Source organism: Bombus vancouverensis, chromosome 2 (genome assembly GCF_051014615.1).
Source record: "Bombus vancouverensis nearcticus chromosome 2, iyBomVanc1_principal, whole genome shotgun sequence".
In the NCBI taxonomy this organism is placed as follows: Eukaryota; Metazoa; Arthropoda; class Insecta; order Hymenoptera; family Apidae; genus Bombus; species Bombus vancouverensis.
In genome coordinates this window covers 15032307-15047350 of record NC_134912.1, presented here as the reverse complement: position 1 = coordinate 15047350, position 15044 = coordinate 15032307, and the positions used below count along the sequence as shown (strand labels likewise).

The window sequence follows — 15044 nt, the reverse complement described above, 5'->3', positions numbered from 1 at the left end:
CTCACTAGTCGGCCTTTGAACTTTCAATAGTGCTTACGGCTCGTATACTCTAGTTTGAATGCTACAATGTAAGCCAAGTCAACTGTAACTAGCGTTCGCGTGATTGTCGCTATCTATTATTCACGCGTTACACGTTCACCAGACAAACGCGTCTACCGGTTGACATTGTTTTCTGTCCTGAGTTTCAAAGCAATTATGTTGCTTCGTGTAATCAAATCTCGCCAAACTAACGATAAGTTCTTGTTTGATCTTACACAGTTACTAAAACTATACAAGTTAAACCAATCTAGCCTAAACAAGTAATGTCGTTATATATTCTTTTTTAAATCTATATATTGTTTAATAAATCGTGGTTAGGATATAGTAGCTGACAAAAATATTCGGACAAATATATTTGTAGAAACATTTTAGGAGTGTATTATGCATAGTGGCACCATTTAATACTGTACTGTGACTATCATGGTCGTGTTGGTATTATTCGAAACTAATCTGAAAATCTGTATGGAATTTGTAAGATATTTAGTACGAGTACTGTGCATTACTGATATGTACACAACCGAGACGAGATAACGAAGGTACTGCTCTCCATCGTTCATCGCTACGCGTTGCTAATAGCAACGTATAATGCATATATATCTCGCAAAGACCATAAAAGTACCCAATGGAACCACGTTTAATATTTGATAATAATGTCCCATTACAGTTTCCTCATTTTCAATTAATTAAACACGACCCTCTCTTTAAAAATTAGAAGATAAAATACGTAATACAAATCTACTCGAAATCTTTTAAACCTTACGGACGACTACTTATGGTCTTTAAAAGCAGCAGGGATTAGCAGAATATTAACTGCGGATTTTTCTTGGACCGCAGCATGCAATATGGAATATGGTTATTAAAATGTACACTGAAAATTTCATATCCATAAGATACTCGTGCTTGTAGAACCTTGAAAATGAATTCTTAACCCAAATAGTCGACCGCGATACTCGAGAAATTTTGCGAAGCTGACGTCAATACCAATATGTACCGTCGTTGTGCTATTATTTCGTGATAAGCCGTATTGATTGCACTTCCATTTCACGGAATTAATTTTTCCACACAAAAAGTGATAACGATAATCGAAAAAGGAAAAATATACTACCACTTTTCGTATCAGCATACACAAGCGCACTCGATTTTACACGAGTATACAATTTGCAAATTCGACGGAACGATCGGATTTAATTATTTTTTCGATATTTCAGGCATCAAGTTCTATTTACACATCGAACGTTGAAATACGGCGAAATACAAAATGTACAAACCACTCTGGACATTAATTAACTTTAAACGTTATTGATTAATTAAAGAAACCAACCATTGTGTTGATTTTTACACTTTGAAAAATTGTTATCCACTTTTGCTTTGTTTAAAAATTGGAAAAAAAAAAATACGTTTATTGTAAGTCACGAGTATCTCTTTTATTTATTTAAACTTTAGATCAAATATTACAATTTTGTAAATATATCATTTATTTAGATATACTTGTAATATCTGTTTTATAAGTTTGTACAACCATTTATCTATTTATCTATTTTATTTGCACATAATCTTTAAAGACTGATTTTGTAAAGAATAAAAAATTGTGATTCTATTTAAAAACGATCGTGTCAGACTCAAGTGATAAGCGATATATATTTCAGCGATATATATATTCAGATTTCACCATCACATAAACGGTGCTATTGGAAACGTTTCACAATGGACGTCTTACAAGCGCCTGCGATGTCCGTCATATGTAAAGCTATACCACTGAATCACGGCCGCCATTTAGTGATTAAGGTCGATCACTTAGAGCTGTTAATCCGACATAATGGCGAGCAATACATCGAAGACATTATTGGAAACACAGTTACAGTTCAATTTCATTGAGCTTATTTGCAAATAAATGTGTACAATATATTTTAGAGGTTTTAAATATTATTGCTGACTAAACTTCGCGTCTGCGCATCATCTTTCTTTAACTTTTTTTGCATTTTCTTATCGACGCATGAAGACGAAATGCGTAAATTTTATTATTTATTTAAACATTACTATATTGTGCTCAAAGTAGCGGAATATCGTTTTATTATCAATATATGAAGAACTAAAAGAATTAAAAAAGAATTAAAAACATATGTAGTTCAATCAATACTTCGTGTATTTTTCTATCTTTTTTTCTATCACAAGACAATATCCGGACCAGTTACGCTTACAGTATCAACAAAGATTTGTCCAGCCATACGGAATAAGTCGTACTCAGTAGTTTAAAAGTATTAACCGCACGAACTCCAGAAACACTTTTGAAGTAACTTTCGAACCAATAAATCCCCGAACTAAGAACTGTCATATTTCGTCTCTATTTATCGAATATTGTTAGAAAATGCAAAAAAAAAGAAGTTAAATAGAAAAAGTACTTGGAAACTTAAAAGAAAAAATCTCGAAAAATCTCTTAATACTTTTTACTGTCGTCTTGAGACGCACCATATGTTAAGCTTCTTCGTAGTTACAACTTTTACCGCAGATGTAACGAACTGACAAATGCTAAATTTTAAATAAATGTTTTTAAATAAATGTTTAAAATAATACATTAAATGTATTAACTTTGTTGCGCAGTTTCATTTAATTTCTTACGATACGGAGGGTTTAATTACGTTTAAGATATCTATTTGAATCTTTTAAATTCGAAGTTTTTTAAAAAATTACCTTAAACTTTATAAAATTAAATCGTCTTTCCACTTTGTTGTATCATAAAACAGTCGTCTTAAAATATTCTATATTTTCCTCGTCTTAAAAAATCTCCCTACAGAAAGAATAAAGAAGAATAAATTCCCATACGTTAAATTTCGCGTGATTGATGGAATACATAACGATAACGAGAACTAACTAGCGACAACAAGCAACCATTAGCAAGGACAACTGGCGACTATAACTGTCGTCTCTATGATGTATGGCGACTAAGGAGAACAGCCAGCAACTACGGATTACATGTAACAACCAACTGCCCCACTTCTAAAAGGCAACTAACTTGCAAACCCTTTGATGGTTTCTGTAGCGTGATATACCCCTTGAACGTGGTTAAAGAATGTGGTCGCCGCTGGACGGCGGTTTGACAGCAGAGCGATCTCGCCAATTCAAAGCTTGACATTACAAACTACCGAGAATCATTAGGCTCGTTATCGAGCATCTAGCTTTCAGAAGGTGCTTTATCATATGATATGACTTCACGATATTTTTATAGCAAGAAGAATAGCCAACCTCTAACAAAACAAATTTTTACTAAGTGCTGCATGTGAACTGCAGGCCGGCCTACTAGGGAAATTTGACGAATGAATAAACTAAAATATATACGAATATATTCGTTATATCATAAAATGCCCGCATTATGTTCTCTAACACCATAGAGGAAGCTAAATTTATATATTAAAAAATTGGAATACCTGTTGTAAGAGAGTTAATTAAATTCTAACCTATCGATGACTCCATAAAAACCTTTATTTCCTAAAAATGTATATCTTCCAAATTCTCCTTAGAAAGTATCATAGAGAAAATATGAAACCTGAAAAGTACATCACGCTGATGCCTCGATCAACCCTCGTGCTTCGCAGTCCATGTGTCCGAGCGATGAATTCCCTCCAAACAAGGAAAAACCAAAGGGAGGTCTTCTTCGAAGGACGTGAGAGGGTAAGGGAAGCAACGGGAACGATGATCACGCGATATACTGGCGGCGTACGTATAGAACGGCTGTTGCGAGAGAGTTCGCAAGAAACAAGAAGAAAAAAGGAATCGTAGGCCGGCGCGATTATACGCTGTCGACGGACAAACAGCGACTGAGCCTAACTGAAACGAACTCTGTCGCAGTATGAGCACGGGCTACGTTCGCGGGTCGATCGAACACGTTCTGCGCCTCTCCTCGGCACCGGCGTCAAAACCACCCCCGACGAGCGCAACGCACTGGTGCACATGCAATATTAACCACTGGTCTTTCCTTTTTCGCGCGATATTATATCAGCACCTATGATACCATTTCAAAGACCGCAATCAAAACATTAAATACCGCATTAAAGCCATACAATAATTCGCAATATTCATTCGTAAACGTTATTGTATATGTACTTAATTAATCGTTATTATGTTTCGAATGATTTACTACCTCGTATTCCATAAGCAGATATATGGTTCATTTTCACCTCAAGTACGATATAATTTCTAACAAATGTTTATAATTCACAATGTAAAATATTTATAATTCATTGGAAATATTTTTCTATCACGGTATAGTGGTCAAATTTCACATAAATCACAAAGCTATACTCACGACATGACAAATCATGAAGATGTCATGAAAAATGGCATCCGTCCATATATATTCAAACGCAACGAACAAGTTCGAACTTTTCGAGAACAAACGATTTGTTCGATAACATCTGTCGCGAGCTTCTCTTCCTTTAACGATAACAATTGACAACTAAAGCTCGAGAGGCTCGTAAGGATGAACAGCGACGAGTATCTAGAAGCTATGTACTCACCTGGGCAAGGAGACTCCAACACCAAGGACGTTGGAAGTTTCGAGAAGCGATGATGGAAACTGAAGTAGCACGTCAGGTCAACTCCGGCGAAAACTGCTAAAGAAAGAAAAATCCAACTAATTTGTTTCCAACGATAAAATGAAATTAATTTGTTTCACAAATTATTAACTGGATATTATTCAAAAATTATTCAAAATTCGCTTGATTGATTCACGGCCCGGGACATTTGGGTCATACCATTTTGGTAATGGACGAAAATGGCAGAAGGAAGAACGACCGTTTTTTTCATATTTCTCTTTCCCCGGGAAACGATGGAATGCCCGAGCACCTTGTTTCATTTCCTCTCGACATCAATTTCAATCTTTTTAAACGAAATATAATCTGAACGATGAAAAGTTCATTCAAATAATGCTCCGCGCCAGACACTCACGAAAATTAAGAAGAAACACGGAAAATTCGCGAATAAAACGGATTTCTTTGTCCCAGTGAGATAATAAACCTCGTTCACGTATTGGTTTTTGAAATCAATATATCCACCAATGTGCACTCGTTTAACAAGGGTGATGGAACGTGCCAAAAATCTCTCAAGAGGGTCTTGGCAACGGAAGAGTCGAAAACGTCACAATTATGAATGAAAAATTCGAATAGTTGCTGATTTTACAGTCGAAACCGATAAAGAACTCCAGATATTCCCCCAATTAATTTACAATAAATTCGCGAAAATGATCGATTGCTGACGTCATTGTATTCTAGAAAGATTGTAAAACGATAAGAATTTATTGAAAAAACTTATATTCGATGATAACACTTCTAATAAGAGTACTAAGAGGAGCGATTCTGTACTCACCTTCCTGTCTCGAAGTACCGAACGCAATTAACCGTCCGCCCAGGATGGAACCGTTCGGAACTTTTGTAAGTCACTGCACGGCCGCTGCTTATGGTGGAAATGTAATAGATATAAGTACAGAGCGCGTGAGCGAACTAAAAACGCGATAGAGAAGTAGAGAGAGGATGTTCCGTCCTTGTCTAATGACGCGCACTTGTACAGGAAATATGTAACAGGGGTATACGAGCAGCGTCAGTGTCCACTAGTGTGCATGCCTGATTAAACAAGGACAGGAAGTATCTATACATGGTGTTCTCTTTCTATTTCCATGTTGCATCCATCTTACTATACAGTACACACACTCAGCTATTCTATCATTATATTTGTGCGTTGCGTATGTGTGAACCAAACATTTCCATGGCAACAAATCGTTTGTCTCTTGTTTGATGCTCGGTTTTCAACGGAGTTGAAAGAATTTTTTAAGAGAAACGTAATGGACGGGTTGTTTTTAAAGTAATAAACGGAAATTCTCGTATCCATTGAGAAACGATAGGCGATTTGAAAGTGTCACTATGAACGGTGATTTATCGATGCAAGGTAGTATGAATAAGATATTTTATAATCTGCGAAAAAAGGTAAGGAATATTCTAGATTTTAGATTTTAGATTTTAGATTTTAGATTTTAGATTTTAGATTTTAGAATTTCCACGTCACAGACGAGTGTGTTTTGTTATTTGATTTGTAATATTGCTGCAGTTCTCTTAATAGCTGTTCGTTTCATGCGATACTCGCACATAGTATCTATGACTTTTGCTTCTAACAATTTTTATAATTAGGCTGTATCAAATATTTTTAACGTTCGTGTTTCATGAAAAATCATGTGTAACTCGTTGAATTCGCAAATGTAACAAAAAATTACATGAAAAAACTTATATTATTGTAATGAAAAAATAATTATATTAGGAGGAGAGTCGTATTTCGGAACGTCATCGAAACATATTATACCTTGTATGTGATTATTTGGAACACAATGGGTGAGTATATTATAATTAAAATATATTCCTAGTTCCAATTCTCTTGAATAGTGTCAGTGACCAATCGAAATAGAAATCAGTGGACATCGTGGAAAGAGAAGGCGAAACCAAATTTGAAAATTCGACATCGGTAATTCAGTAGTTAAGAATAACTCAATCGATAATGTAGATTAACTAGTTATAAACAAATATATGAAATATAAATTCAAATTATTCTTATCCATCTAAAAATTGGAAATTAAAGAGCAGAAGACAAGAAATTATCTTCGAGGATTTATATAGTAAATACATTCTTTTGCCTGTCTTACCTAGAGATAAAACAGTTGTTTGATGGTTATCTTATAGTGTTCAGTCATTGCGAAAAATATTTTTAATCAGTTAAAAACTATAATTAATTAAAAACTACATTTCTTTAGGTATATAGACATTAGCGATGTATTATTCCGGGAAGCTCGTCTATCTCCCGAACATCGGGTCTGCGACAACATCGATTTGGAAATTATCGTTGCAGAGTATGAAAATTATTACAAGATGAAATTTCAAAAATATCCCATATTGTGTAAGAAAATAACTGGAAGGGAAATGACGAGGGAAGTGACAAATGCAAGCAAAACGTAAGAATTTAAATTATTTAACGATATTAAACGGTATTCAACGTATCATATTCAACGTATCGTATTACAATATGATCCAGTGTTTGTAGAAGTATTGAGACAAAAGCCAAATCTGTTAGTAAAGAAGCGAGAAGTGAGCCTGTGAAAGAGACGAATCTACAGCAGAAGATAACTGATGACAATACGAATCATATTAATCTCGCAATGACAGTGAAGTCAATATTCCCCAATGAGAGTGATGGACGTTCATCAGAAGAGCTATTTAACGTCCCAATGGAACAATCCATGCAATCAAAGATATTGAAATGCATTGAAAAGCTTTATTCAGATAATCCTGAATTAAGAAAGATTGCTGAGGACATCTCATGCGTAAGTTATTTTCGATTAATATACGTATCGTAAAGCTTTTAAACGATAAAATTCCCATCGATAAACCATCCAACGTATATCGACGATGACGTGATTTCAGTAACGCTTCAAATATCAAATTACGTAACGTTTACTTAATATAGAGAAGACGCTATTTTATCTTTGTATCGTCACAGGAGATCATAGTAAACAAATTAAATGTACATTGGGATGACGTTATAGGCCTAGAAGAATGTAAAACCGCTGTTAAGGAGGCCATTGTGTATCCCCTTGAGTATCCTATCTTTTTTGATGGCCCGTTTTCCCCCTGGAAAGGTATTTTGCTGTACGGTCCACCTGGTACAGGTAAGATACTCGCATTCTTTTCATTTCTGTACGTGTTTACAAGAAATATACAAAACAGGGAAAACGATGTTAGCGAAGGCAGTCGCGACAGAATGCCATTGCACCTTTTTTAACATAACTGCCAGCTCTTTGGTCAGCAAATGGAGAGGCGATTCCGAGAAGTATATACGTGTAAGTTGCTTTGTCTATGTAAGTTTCTTTGTTCCTTTGTCTATGAAGGAGAGATTCTAGGTATAAAAAGATTTGATTTTATTTTTCGTCATTTATACATAAATAGAATAGTTGTTTGGAAAACGAAATGATATCATATTCGTGATGAGGCAATGAATTTAAGGAATTTCGAATATAATATTTAATGAATAATACATTTGTTAAACTGAACAGGTTTTATTTGAACTTGCCTATAGTCATTCGCCTACAATTATTTTTATCGACGAGATTGACTGGATCGCCACAAATAAAGGAGACTGTATATTGTCTGAACCTGCAAAGAGATTCAGATCAGAACTTCTTTCTAGATTGGATGGATTAGTGTCTAATGAGAATTCTAATGTAGTTCTTCTGGCTACAACTAATTCCCCTTGGTACGTATATCACGTTATTTCAATGTTTTCTAAGTTGAAAATATCGTAATATTTCTCCAAATTCCAAATATGTTATTGTGTTGTTTGAAGTATTCCTTCATTATTATTAGTATAATAGAACGATAATATTTATTGTAAATATGTTATTAGGGGCATTGATGCAGCTTTACTCAGGCGTCTCGAAAAGCAAATATACGTATCATTACCCAATGAAGTTGCTCGACTTGATATATTCAAATTATACCTTAGCAACCACTTATTAGAAAATACAGATATTGTAAACCACATAGTAAAATGTACTGAAAGATATTCTTGTGCAGATATAAAATTGCTTTGTAAGCAAGCGTGGCTACTAGAAATAAGCCCGATATGGAGGAGACTTGAAAAGAAAGAAACACCTGTTACCACTTTGAAATATGAATTAAAAAGTTATGAAATATTAGCAAAATTGTTAAAAAAAATGTCACCTACAGTTATGCAAATAGATAAATATGATACGTGGAACAAATAAATACGCAATCGTAAGGACAGATATTGAAAAATATAAATAAATGGATTATCGTTCGAGAAATCATTCGCATGTGTGTGCATGTGTGTATGCGCGCATGTGTGTGCGCGCATGTGTGTCCGCGCATGTGTGTCATGTGTGTCATGTGTGTCATGTGTGTCATGTGTGTGCGTGTGTGTGCGCGCACGCGCTATAGGCTAAGTTTAAAATGTTCGGTTGTATTATATCCTTGTATTATATATGTCGGAGATGAAAGGAAAACCGGAGCCTTTCCTTTGCAATTTTGAGGAAGCCTTCTAATGCTTTAGCCTAGATTTTATCATAACTGTAATTAAGCAATTGTCATTTGTAATTGTTTGATATTTGTGAAAGCGAAAGTGGGTTCGAGGTGACAACTGGTCGCCGAACGTAGCCACGGTCACGGGATAAACGTTTTGCCTGACGAAGGTGTGGATCGGTTGTATTGTTCTCCCTAGAAATCACATAGAATTGTACTTTAGAGATGTCGATATAATGGGACACACGTTGTATTAGGAATCAATCTCCAGACAGAAACTGCCTAGTAACGGCGTTTGAATCTTTCTCGATGTTTCCAAAGAGTATACAACAAACTTTTGACAGAAATTGCCTAGCAACAACGATTGGAACCTTCTCGATGTTTCCAGCGAGCATATAACAAACAAATGCAGTCGTATAGCGAAAAAGATTTTCATCAGATATTCATTCGTGTGATCGCCTTGGAAAGTGATACATCGAGCAATTTACCGAGTGTCTCAGCAATTGTATTTTGTGTTTAAAATTATTCTACACATAGTAAAGAGTTATCCCGTTGACCGTGGATTCGTTTGAACCCCGGAACATTGTTAATAGCGTTAATTAAATTCATTATTCGTGAAACCTATCAATCGTTAATCTCATTATACGTTAAATTCATTATTCGTAAGACATATTATTCGTTCCTCTTATTGTTCGTTAAACTTATTAATCTTTAATCTAATTATTAGTTAAACTTATCGTTTGTTAATCTTATTATTTATTAAACTCATTATTCATAATATTTTGTAAAATCTTGTTTATTCGCGTAAATATATTCTCTGTTTCGAAAAACAATGGCTAATTCAAACAAAGGATCATTACGCGCCTTAAATCCTAATTATAACCCGACATATATATGTGAGTGTATTTTATCAAAAATATGTTTTTTAGTTTTTCTTATCTTAGTAATTATTTTTAAAAAAATAAAGTCTTATATGAAAATAAAGCTGTTCTTTATTTCAAATAATTGAAGTAAATAAATACAATGAGTTTTATATTTTATATTATCTTATATTAATATCTTATATTTATCTTATATCTTATTATAATATCTTATTTTAATATCTTATATTATCGTTATATTGTTATTGAAAAAATTGATATAATCAACAGTTCTTCCTGTTCTCTTGATTGTTTCTTGCTTGTTTCAAACCATGATAATAACCTACAAAAGAAATAACATAGTCCATTGAAAATTTAATATACAATAAAATACTTATGTGAAATAATTACCTGTGTGAAAACCACTAATATACCATGACATCAACATACTTGAAAGTGCGTCTGTATCATTATCTGGTAATCTAGTACATTTTATTAAAATTTCGTATTTTTTTTTCCAAATAAAATGTTAAACTTATTCCAAATTACTTATTAATATTAGAAGTATTCAGCATTCCATTAGAATTTTTAAATTGTACTTACTTGGCCATTAATTGTGGTGGTAAAGGAGGTGCAGGTGGCATTATATCAGTCATCGAATTGAAAGATGGTCCCGGTATGAAGCGATGTTTATACGCATTTGCTTCTTCAGAGTCACAATCCATTTTTTCTACATTATATTTTTTCGAATTTACATTTGTAGAAAAATTAGTCTCACAAGTCTCGTCGTTCTCTTCATTGAATTTCTCCTCCAAAGCTTTCTTTTGTTGTGCTATTTGACTTTGCAAACCTTCTGATTCTAAAAGAGAACTCAACTCGACTTTCTCTGTATTACCATAGCCTAAACACAGAGTAAAAGAAATTTTTGTCATTTAATAGAATGACTGAGTGCCATTCAGTTACTGTCCTTACAGGCAATGTATTAGAATTTCCCGTGCATAAATGTATATGTATAAATGTTGTTAGCTCCAAGCAGCTAATAATGAACAATAAGTAACATGCATGTTTATGGTTCATGACCCTATATCCCACGGGTCTCCCCATAGACATTGACAGGTACTCCTGCCCAGTTAAGGACCTGCTGAATGACACTGTGATAGACTATGCGAAAGCCTTTACTTCATATATATATATGTATTTTTAGTACATTTCTTAATTGACGTAACCATCATGCTAAAGGTATTACCTACAAATTTTACAACACACGTGCCATTGTTTTCGTAAATTTTTGATATTATAGCTTCATAAATTTCTCCATCCTCTGAGTATATTGCACGACAAGGTGCTCCTATGATCCATTTCTATAGAGAAAAGATGTGTATACAAATAAATATAAGTAAATAGCAAAATAAAATAATTTGCTTCTTAATCAATATATTTAATAATATTCTGTATCAAATTTCTAATATTCTATCAAAATCACAACCTTGTGTAATTTACTTGCGTGTTTAGGCTGCTTAAGATTTTGTAGGTTTTCTTTCGGTTGAGAATTTCCAACATCCATTCCCATTCGCTTGATAACTTCTTCTTTTGCTAAATTTATTGCTTTATCATATGCTTCTATTAATGCACTATCGTCCCAAACATTATCATTGGCTGTGTCTGTATCCTTTTGAGATAGCAAATTATACGTTATTAATATCGATACAAGTATTTTATTATCAAACTATTGCAAATTATCATATATGTCATTTTTCAAAAATTGACTAAAAGGTAATGGATACTGTTAATTACTATTATGCTAAGATCTTGTACTAAAATAATGTTAAAACCATTACGTTTCCATTACCATACATACGTTTCCATTTCCTCGTATAAAAAGAACATTCATATCATCTGCCATTTTAAAATAACATCATTTAAATATTGAATTTGCTTCTGAAATATTAATTTGTCTCATTTCTTTAACTCTAACACATTGTAAACAATGATGACATTATACCAACTATAATACTAAAAATCTATTCCCCATTCATTCGAAAGATTATTTTTTGAAGCAAGGTTAACATTGAATGTTCCCAGACTTCAATAACTGTATTTTACTTTCTTTACAATATCTAACAATATATTAGAATACTATAAAAAAATATTGTATGCACAAAAAACTGTTTATAGCGAAATAGCAAAAGAATTAATCACATATTATAACTAAAACGAGATTGTTAAGTAGATTATATTATACTGCATATGCGTTAGTGTTTCAGCTGGTAAATATAGTTTTTATATCTGAAGATAAATAAGATTTAATTCTATAAAATTGCATAATGAATTATACATCTATTTATTACTATTCGTATTTCCCCTTAGTTGTATGTTGTCAATAGCATCAATCACGAACATATAAATAAATATAGAAGAAACCGTTCGGAAATGGAAAGGGAAAAATGAACATGGAAGACAAGAAAGTTTTCTTCAGGTTTAGCGTATGCGTGATACGCTTTGAATGTCTCAGATAAAGATAAAGATACTCTGCTCATTTCTATTTGTTCCGCAGAACGAGAAATTTGTTGTCTTTCATATTGGTTTTTACGATTCAATTTTTGGGCAGTTTTCCCTAGTGAGTGTCGGTCCCTGTTTGATATAACCAGACCGTAATTTATACAGATATGTATTATAGATATATATTTGTAAAACTGAAATCAGATGAAATAAATGTTGCCTGAGGTCTTAAACGTTTAATAAAAACAATATTTCATTTGGAAAAAATGTAAGATATGTAAAATTACATATTGATCATTTTGCTGGTCTTGTATCATAAAACGTGTGGCCCGAAGAGCACGTGTCCGGTAGAGATACGTCACTTGTGTTAGGAACCGTTTTATAACCTATCACAGTAAAGGAACGTCCCAGTATACCAGCCGAAGAATGCCGTGAAAGTTTCTGTACAAAGTACAATTGATCTACAATTGATATTTTCCGCAATACTTATCTGGTGTTCGGTCAGGGTGTCCCATACTCATGATATTTATGACAGTGGAATGGCGTTAGTAAATCAATTACAAAAATTTTCGAGATCAATTCTCGGTATTGCATCAAATTATTCAAAATATACAAGCAACACAACGTTGCCCTTTTTGCAGGCAACAAGAGGAATATCGACCACGCAACCACTTTCAGAAAAACAAGAGTAAGTGATACAGAGTTTCTTGTGCTTTCCTTCTTTTTTTAATAGAATTTCAGTACTTACCTTCCAATATAAAATTGGTGTCAAAATAATAATGCTAATAATAATGTCTAAGAAATTTTTCTCTTTGTAGGAGTATAACATCTAGAAAAATAACATAGTATTAATAGAATAGTATTAATAAGAACAACATTGACAATGAACAACTAAAAATATAACACTGTTATAAATATATGATATACGAATTTTATTTATGTATTATTAAGACAAGTATATCTTATTTTTAAATTATTTCTATTATCATAAGTGATACATATAATTAAGGTATAATTAAGAGAAGATTAATTGAAGAAACACAAAAAATAAAGAAAATAATTATATTGAGATAATTTTTATCTTTCATAAATATTATTTTCAGAGTAAATATAACGTTTGTTAAAGCAAGTGGAGAGAGAATCAAAGCAAAAGGGAAAGTTGGAGATACTATATTAGACATAGTAGTAAATAATGAAATTGATTTAGATGGATATGGTATGTTTTAAAGAAGCATAATTTACTTAATTTAAAATAAATAATTTTGAGGTAGAAAATATTTGAAAATTTTCATTTTTATCAAGTTTAATATTCTTATTATTTTTAACTTTTGATACTTTCTTATATAAGTATGTTGTAATATTAAAATATAATTGATATAGGTGCTTGTGAAGGAACATTAACTTGTAGTACGTGCCATTTAATATTTTCGAAAGAAGTTTATGATGCACTTCCTGACAAACCAACAGATGAAGAATTAGACATGTTGGATTTAGCATATGAAATAACAGATACGTGAGTTCATAATAATCAGTATCAAATCATTCACATTATTAATTCTATTACCTTTTAATATTTTATAAAGTGAATTTTTCTTTGTAAATTTATGTAAAAACAGATTAGTATTGGGTATTTCGAAATCTGCATCTCAATGTAGAATTTCAAATCGCTATCTCTGAATACTACGAAACTGAAATTATAATAAATTTTCATAGTTTTTTATTTATGACCCTATAATCATTACAAATCTATGTTGGAATTAGCATATTTACAATGTTGATTTTCAAATGGATAAATAGAAATCTTATTGTGTATTAGTATTAATTTGTATAGCAATAAATATATTTATTGACATATTCAGTTATATAATATTTAATTTCAGGTCACGGCTAGGCTGTCAAATAGTAATGTCTAAGGAACTAGATGGAATTGAGGTAAGAGTTCCATCAACAATTAATGATGCAAGAGCATAACTGAAATTATCTATAGGTTTTTGAAAATTTGTATACAATGTTATACATCTCTTGTTAAAAAACCCTTGTTATAATTATTAAAATATTGGTATTAAAAAAATATAATAAAGAATCTTGTGTTTAAATGTGAAGCTTATATATATACATATGTTATAGTATAACTGCAATTTTGATATTTGTACATTGCCATTGTAAAAAGCCTATCCAATTATGAAGAAAATATATCTTTTATTTTTAATATGCAGGGTGTCAATTTTAAAACGTTCATCTAAATTATTTTCGTTACTATTAAAGATAAGAAGAAATTACTAAGGAAGACTTAAATGGTTTTAAGATGTGTACTTGGTTATGATAAAAAAGACTCTTGTGGAATAAATTTTGCAACTTCTGAAAGATTAGATAAAAGCTTAGAACCTAAAAAATAATTTGAAATTAATTTCGTTTAGATATACTGTTTGATTTCTTAGCTGTGGGCAAGTTTAAAAGATCATCAAACTCATGGTCAACAAAACAACAAAAATGTACATGCAATGCTTTTTCGTTTCACAACAAGTTATCTGACACTATCATCATTTTCGTGGCACATGCAACATTATCGATTCAGTAT

General features: G+C 32.3%; 2 protein-coding genes across 6 annotated transcripts; one reads left to right on the top strand and one right to left on the bottom strand.

Annotated features, from left to right (window-relative positions):
• Positions 1-6375: 6375 nt before the first annotated feature.
• LOC117162837 (katanin p60 ATPase-containing subunit A-like 2) lies at positions 6376-14562 on the top strand. Its single transcript, XM_076627908.1, has 11 exons — positions 6376-6410; positions 6827-7024; positions 7105-7393; positions 7570-7738; positions 7797-7909; positions 8123-8322; positions 8473-13010; positions 13108-13154; positions 13285-13475; positions 13570-13682; positions 14347-14562. The coding sequence occupies exons 2-7, from the start codon at positions 6942-6944 to the stop codon at positions 8831-8833; spliced, it is 1215 nt and encodes a 404-aa protein (XP_076484023.1). The 5' UTR covers positions 6376-6410; positions 6827-6941; the 3' UTR covers positions 8834-13010; positions 13108-13154; positions 13285-13475; positions 13570-13682; positions 14347-14562.
• On the bottom strand, positions 10136-13310 carry Smn (survival motor neuron). 5 transcript variants are annotated; one of them, XM_033344809.2, is made up of 6 exons: positions 13215-13310; positions 11454-11636; positions 11214-11328; positions 10571-10868; positions 10379-10449; positions 10136-10310 (listed from the first exon to the last, which is right to left on the bottom strand). In XM_033344809.2, exons 1-6 carry the CDS (start codon positions 13293-13295, stop codon positions 10252-10254), a joined length of 807 nt encoding a protein of 268 aa, XP_033200700.1. In that variant the 5' UTR covers positions 13296-13310; the 3' UTR covers positions 10136-10251. The 5 variants fall into 5 exon arrangements, with proteins under 5 accessions (XP_033200700.1, XP_033200703.1, XP_033200702.1 ...); XM_033344812.2 differs by lacking the exon at positions 13215-13310 and adding an exon at positions 12754-12891; XM_033344811.2 differs by lacking the exon at positions 13215-13310 and adding an exon at positions 11826-11969.
• Positions 14563-15044: the final 482 nt, after the last annotated feature.

Coding starts and splice junctions, on each gene's coding strand:
- LOC117162837 (XM_076627908.1), top strand. CDS start 6,942: ATGAAATTTCAAAAATATCCCATATTGTGTAAGAAAATAACTGGAAGG. Junction 7,025..7,104: donor GTGACAAATGCAAGCAAAAC/GTAAGAATTTAA, acceptor AATATGATCCAG/TGTTTGTAGAAGTATTGAGA. Junction 7,910..8,122: donor ATTCCGAGAAGTATATACGT/GTAAGTTGCTTT, acceptor TAAACTGAACAG/GTTTTATTTGAACTTGCCTA.
- Smn (XM_033344809.2), bottom strand. CDS start 13,295: ATGTTATACTCCTACAAAGAGAAAAATTTCTTAGACATTATTATTAGC. Junction 10,450..10,570: donor CCACCACAATTAATGGCCAA/GTAAGTACAATT, acceptor AAAATGTACTAG/ATTACCAGATAATGATACAG. Junction 10,311..10,378: donor TATTAGTGGTTTTCACACAG/GTAATTATTTCA, acceptor TTTCTTTTGTAG/GTTATTATCATGGTTTGAAA.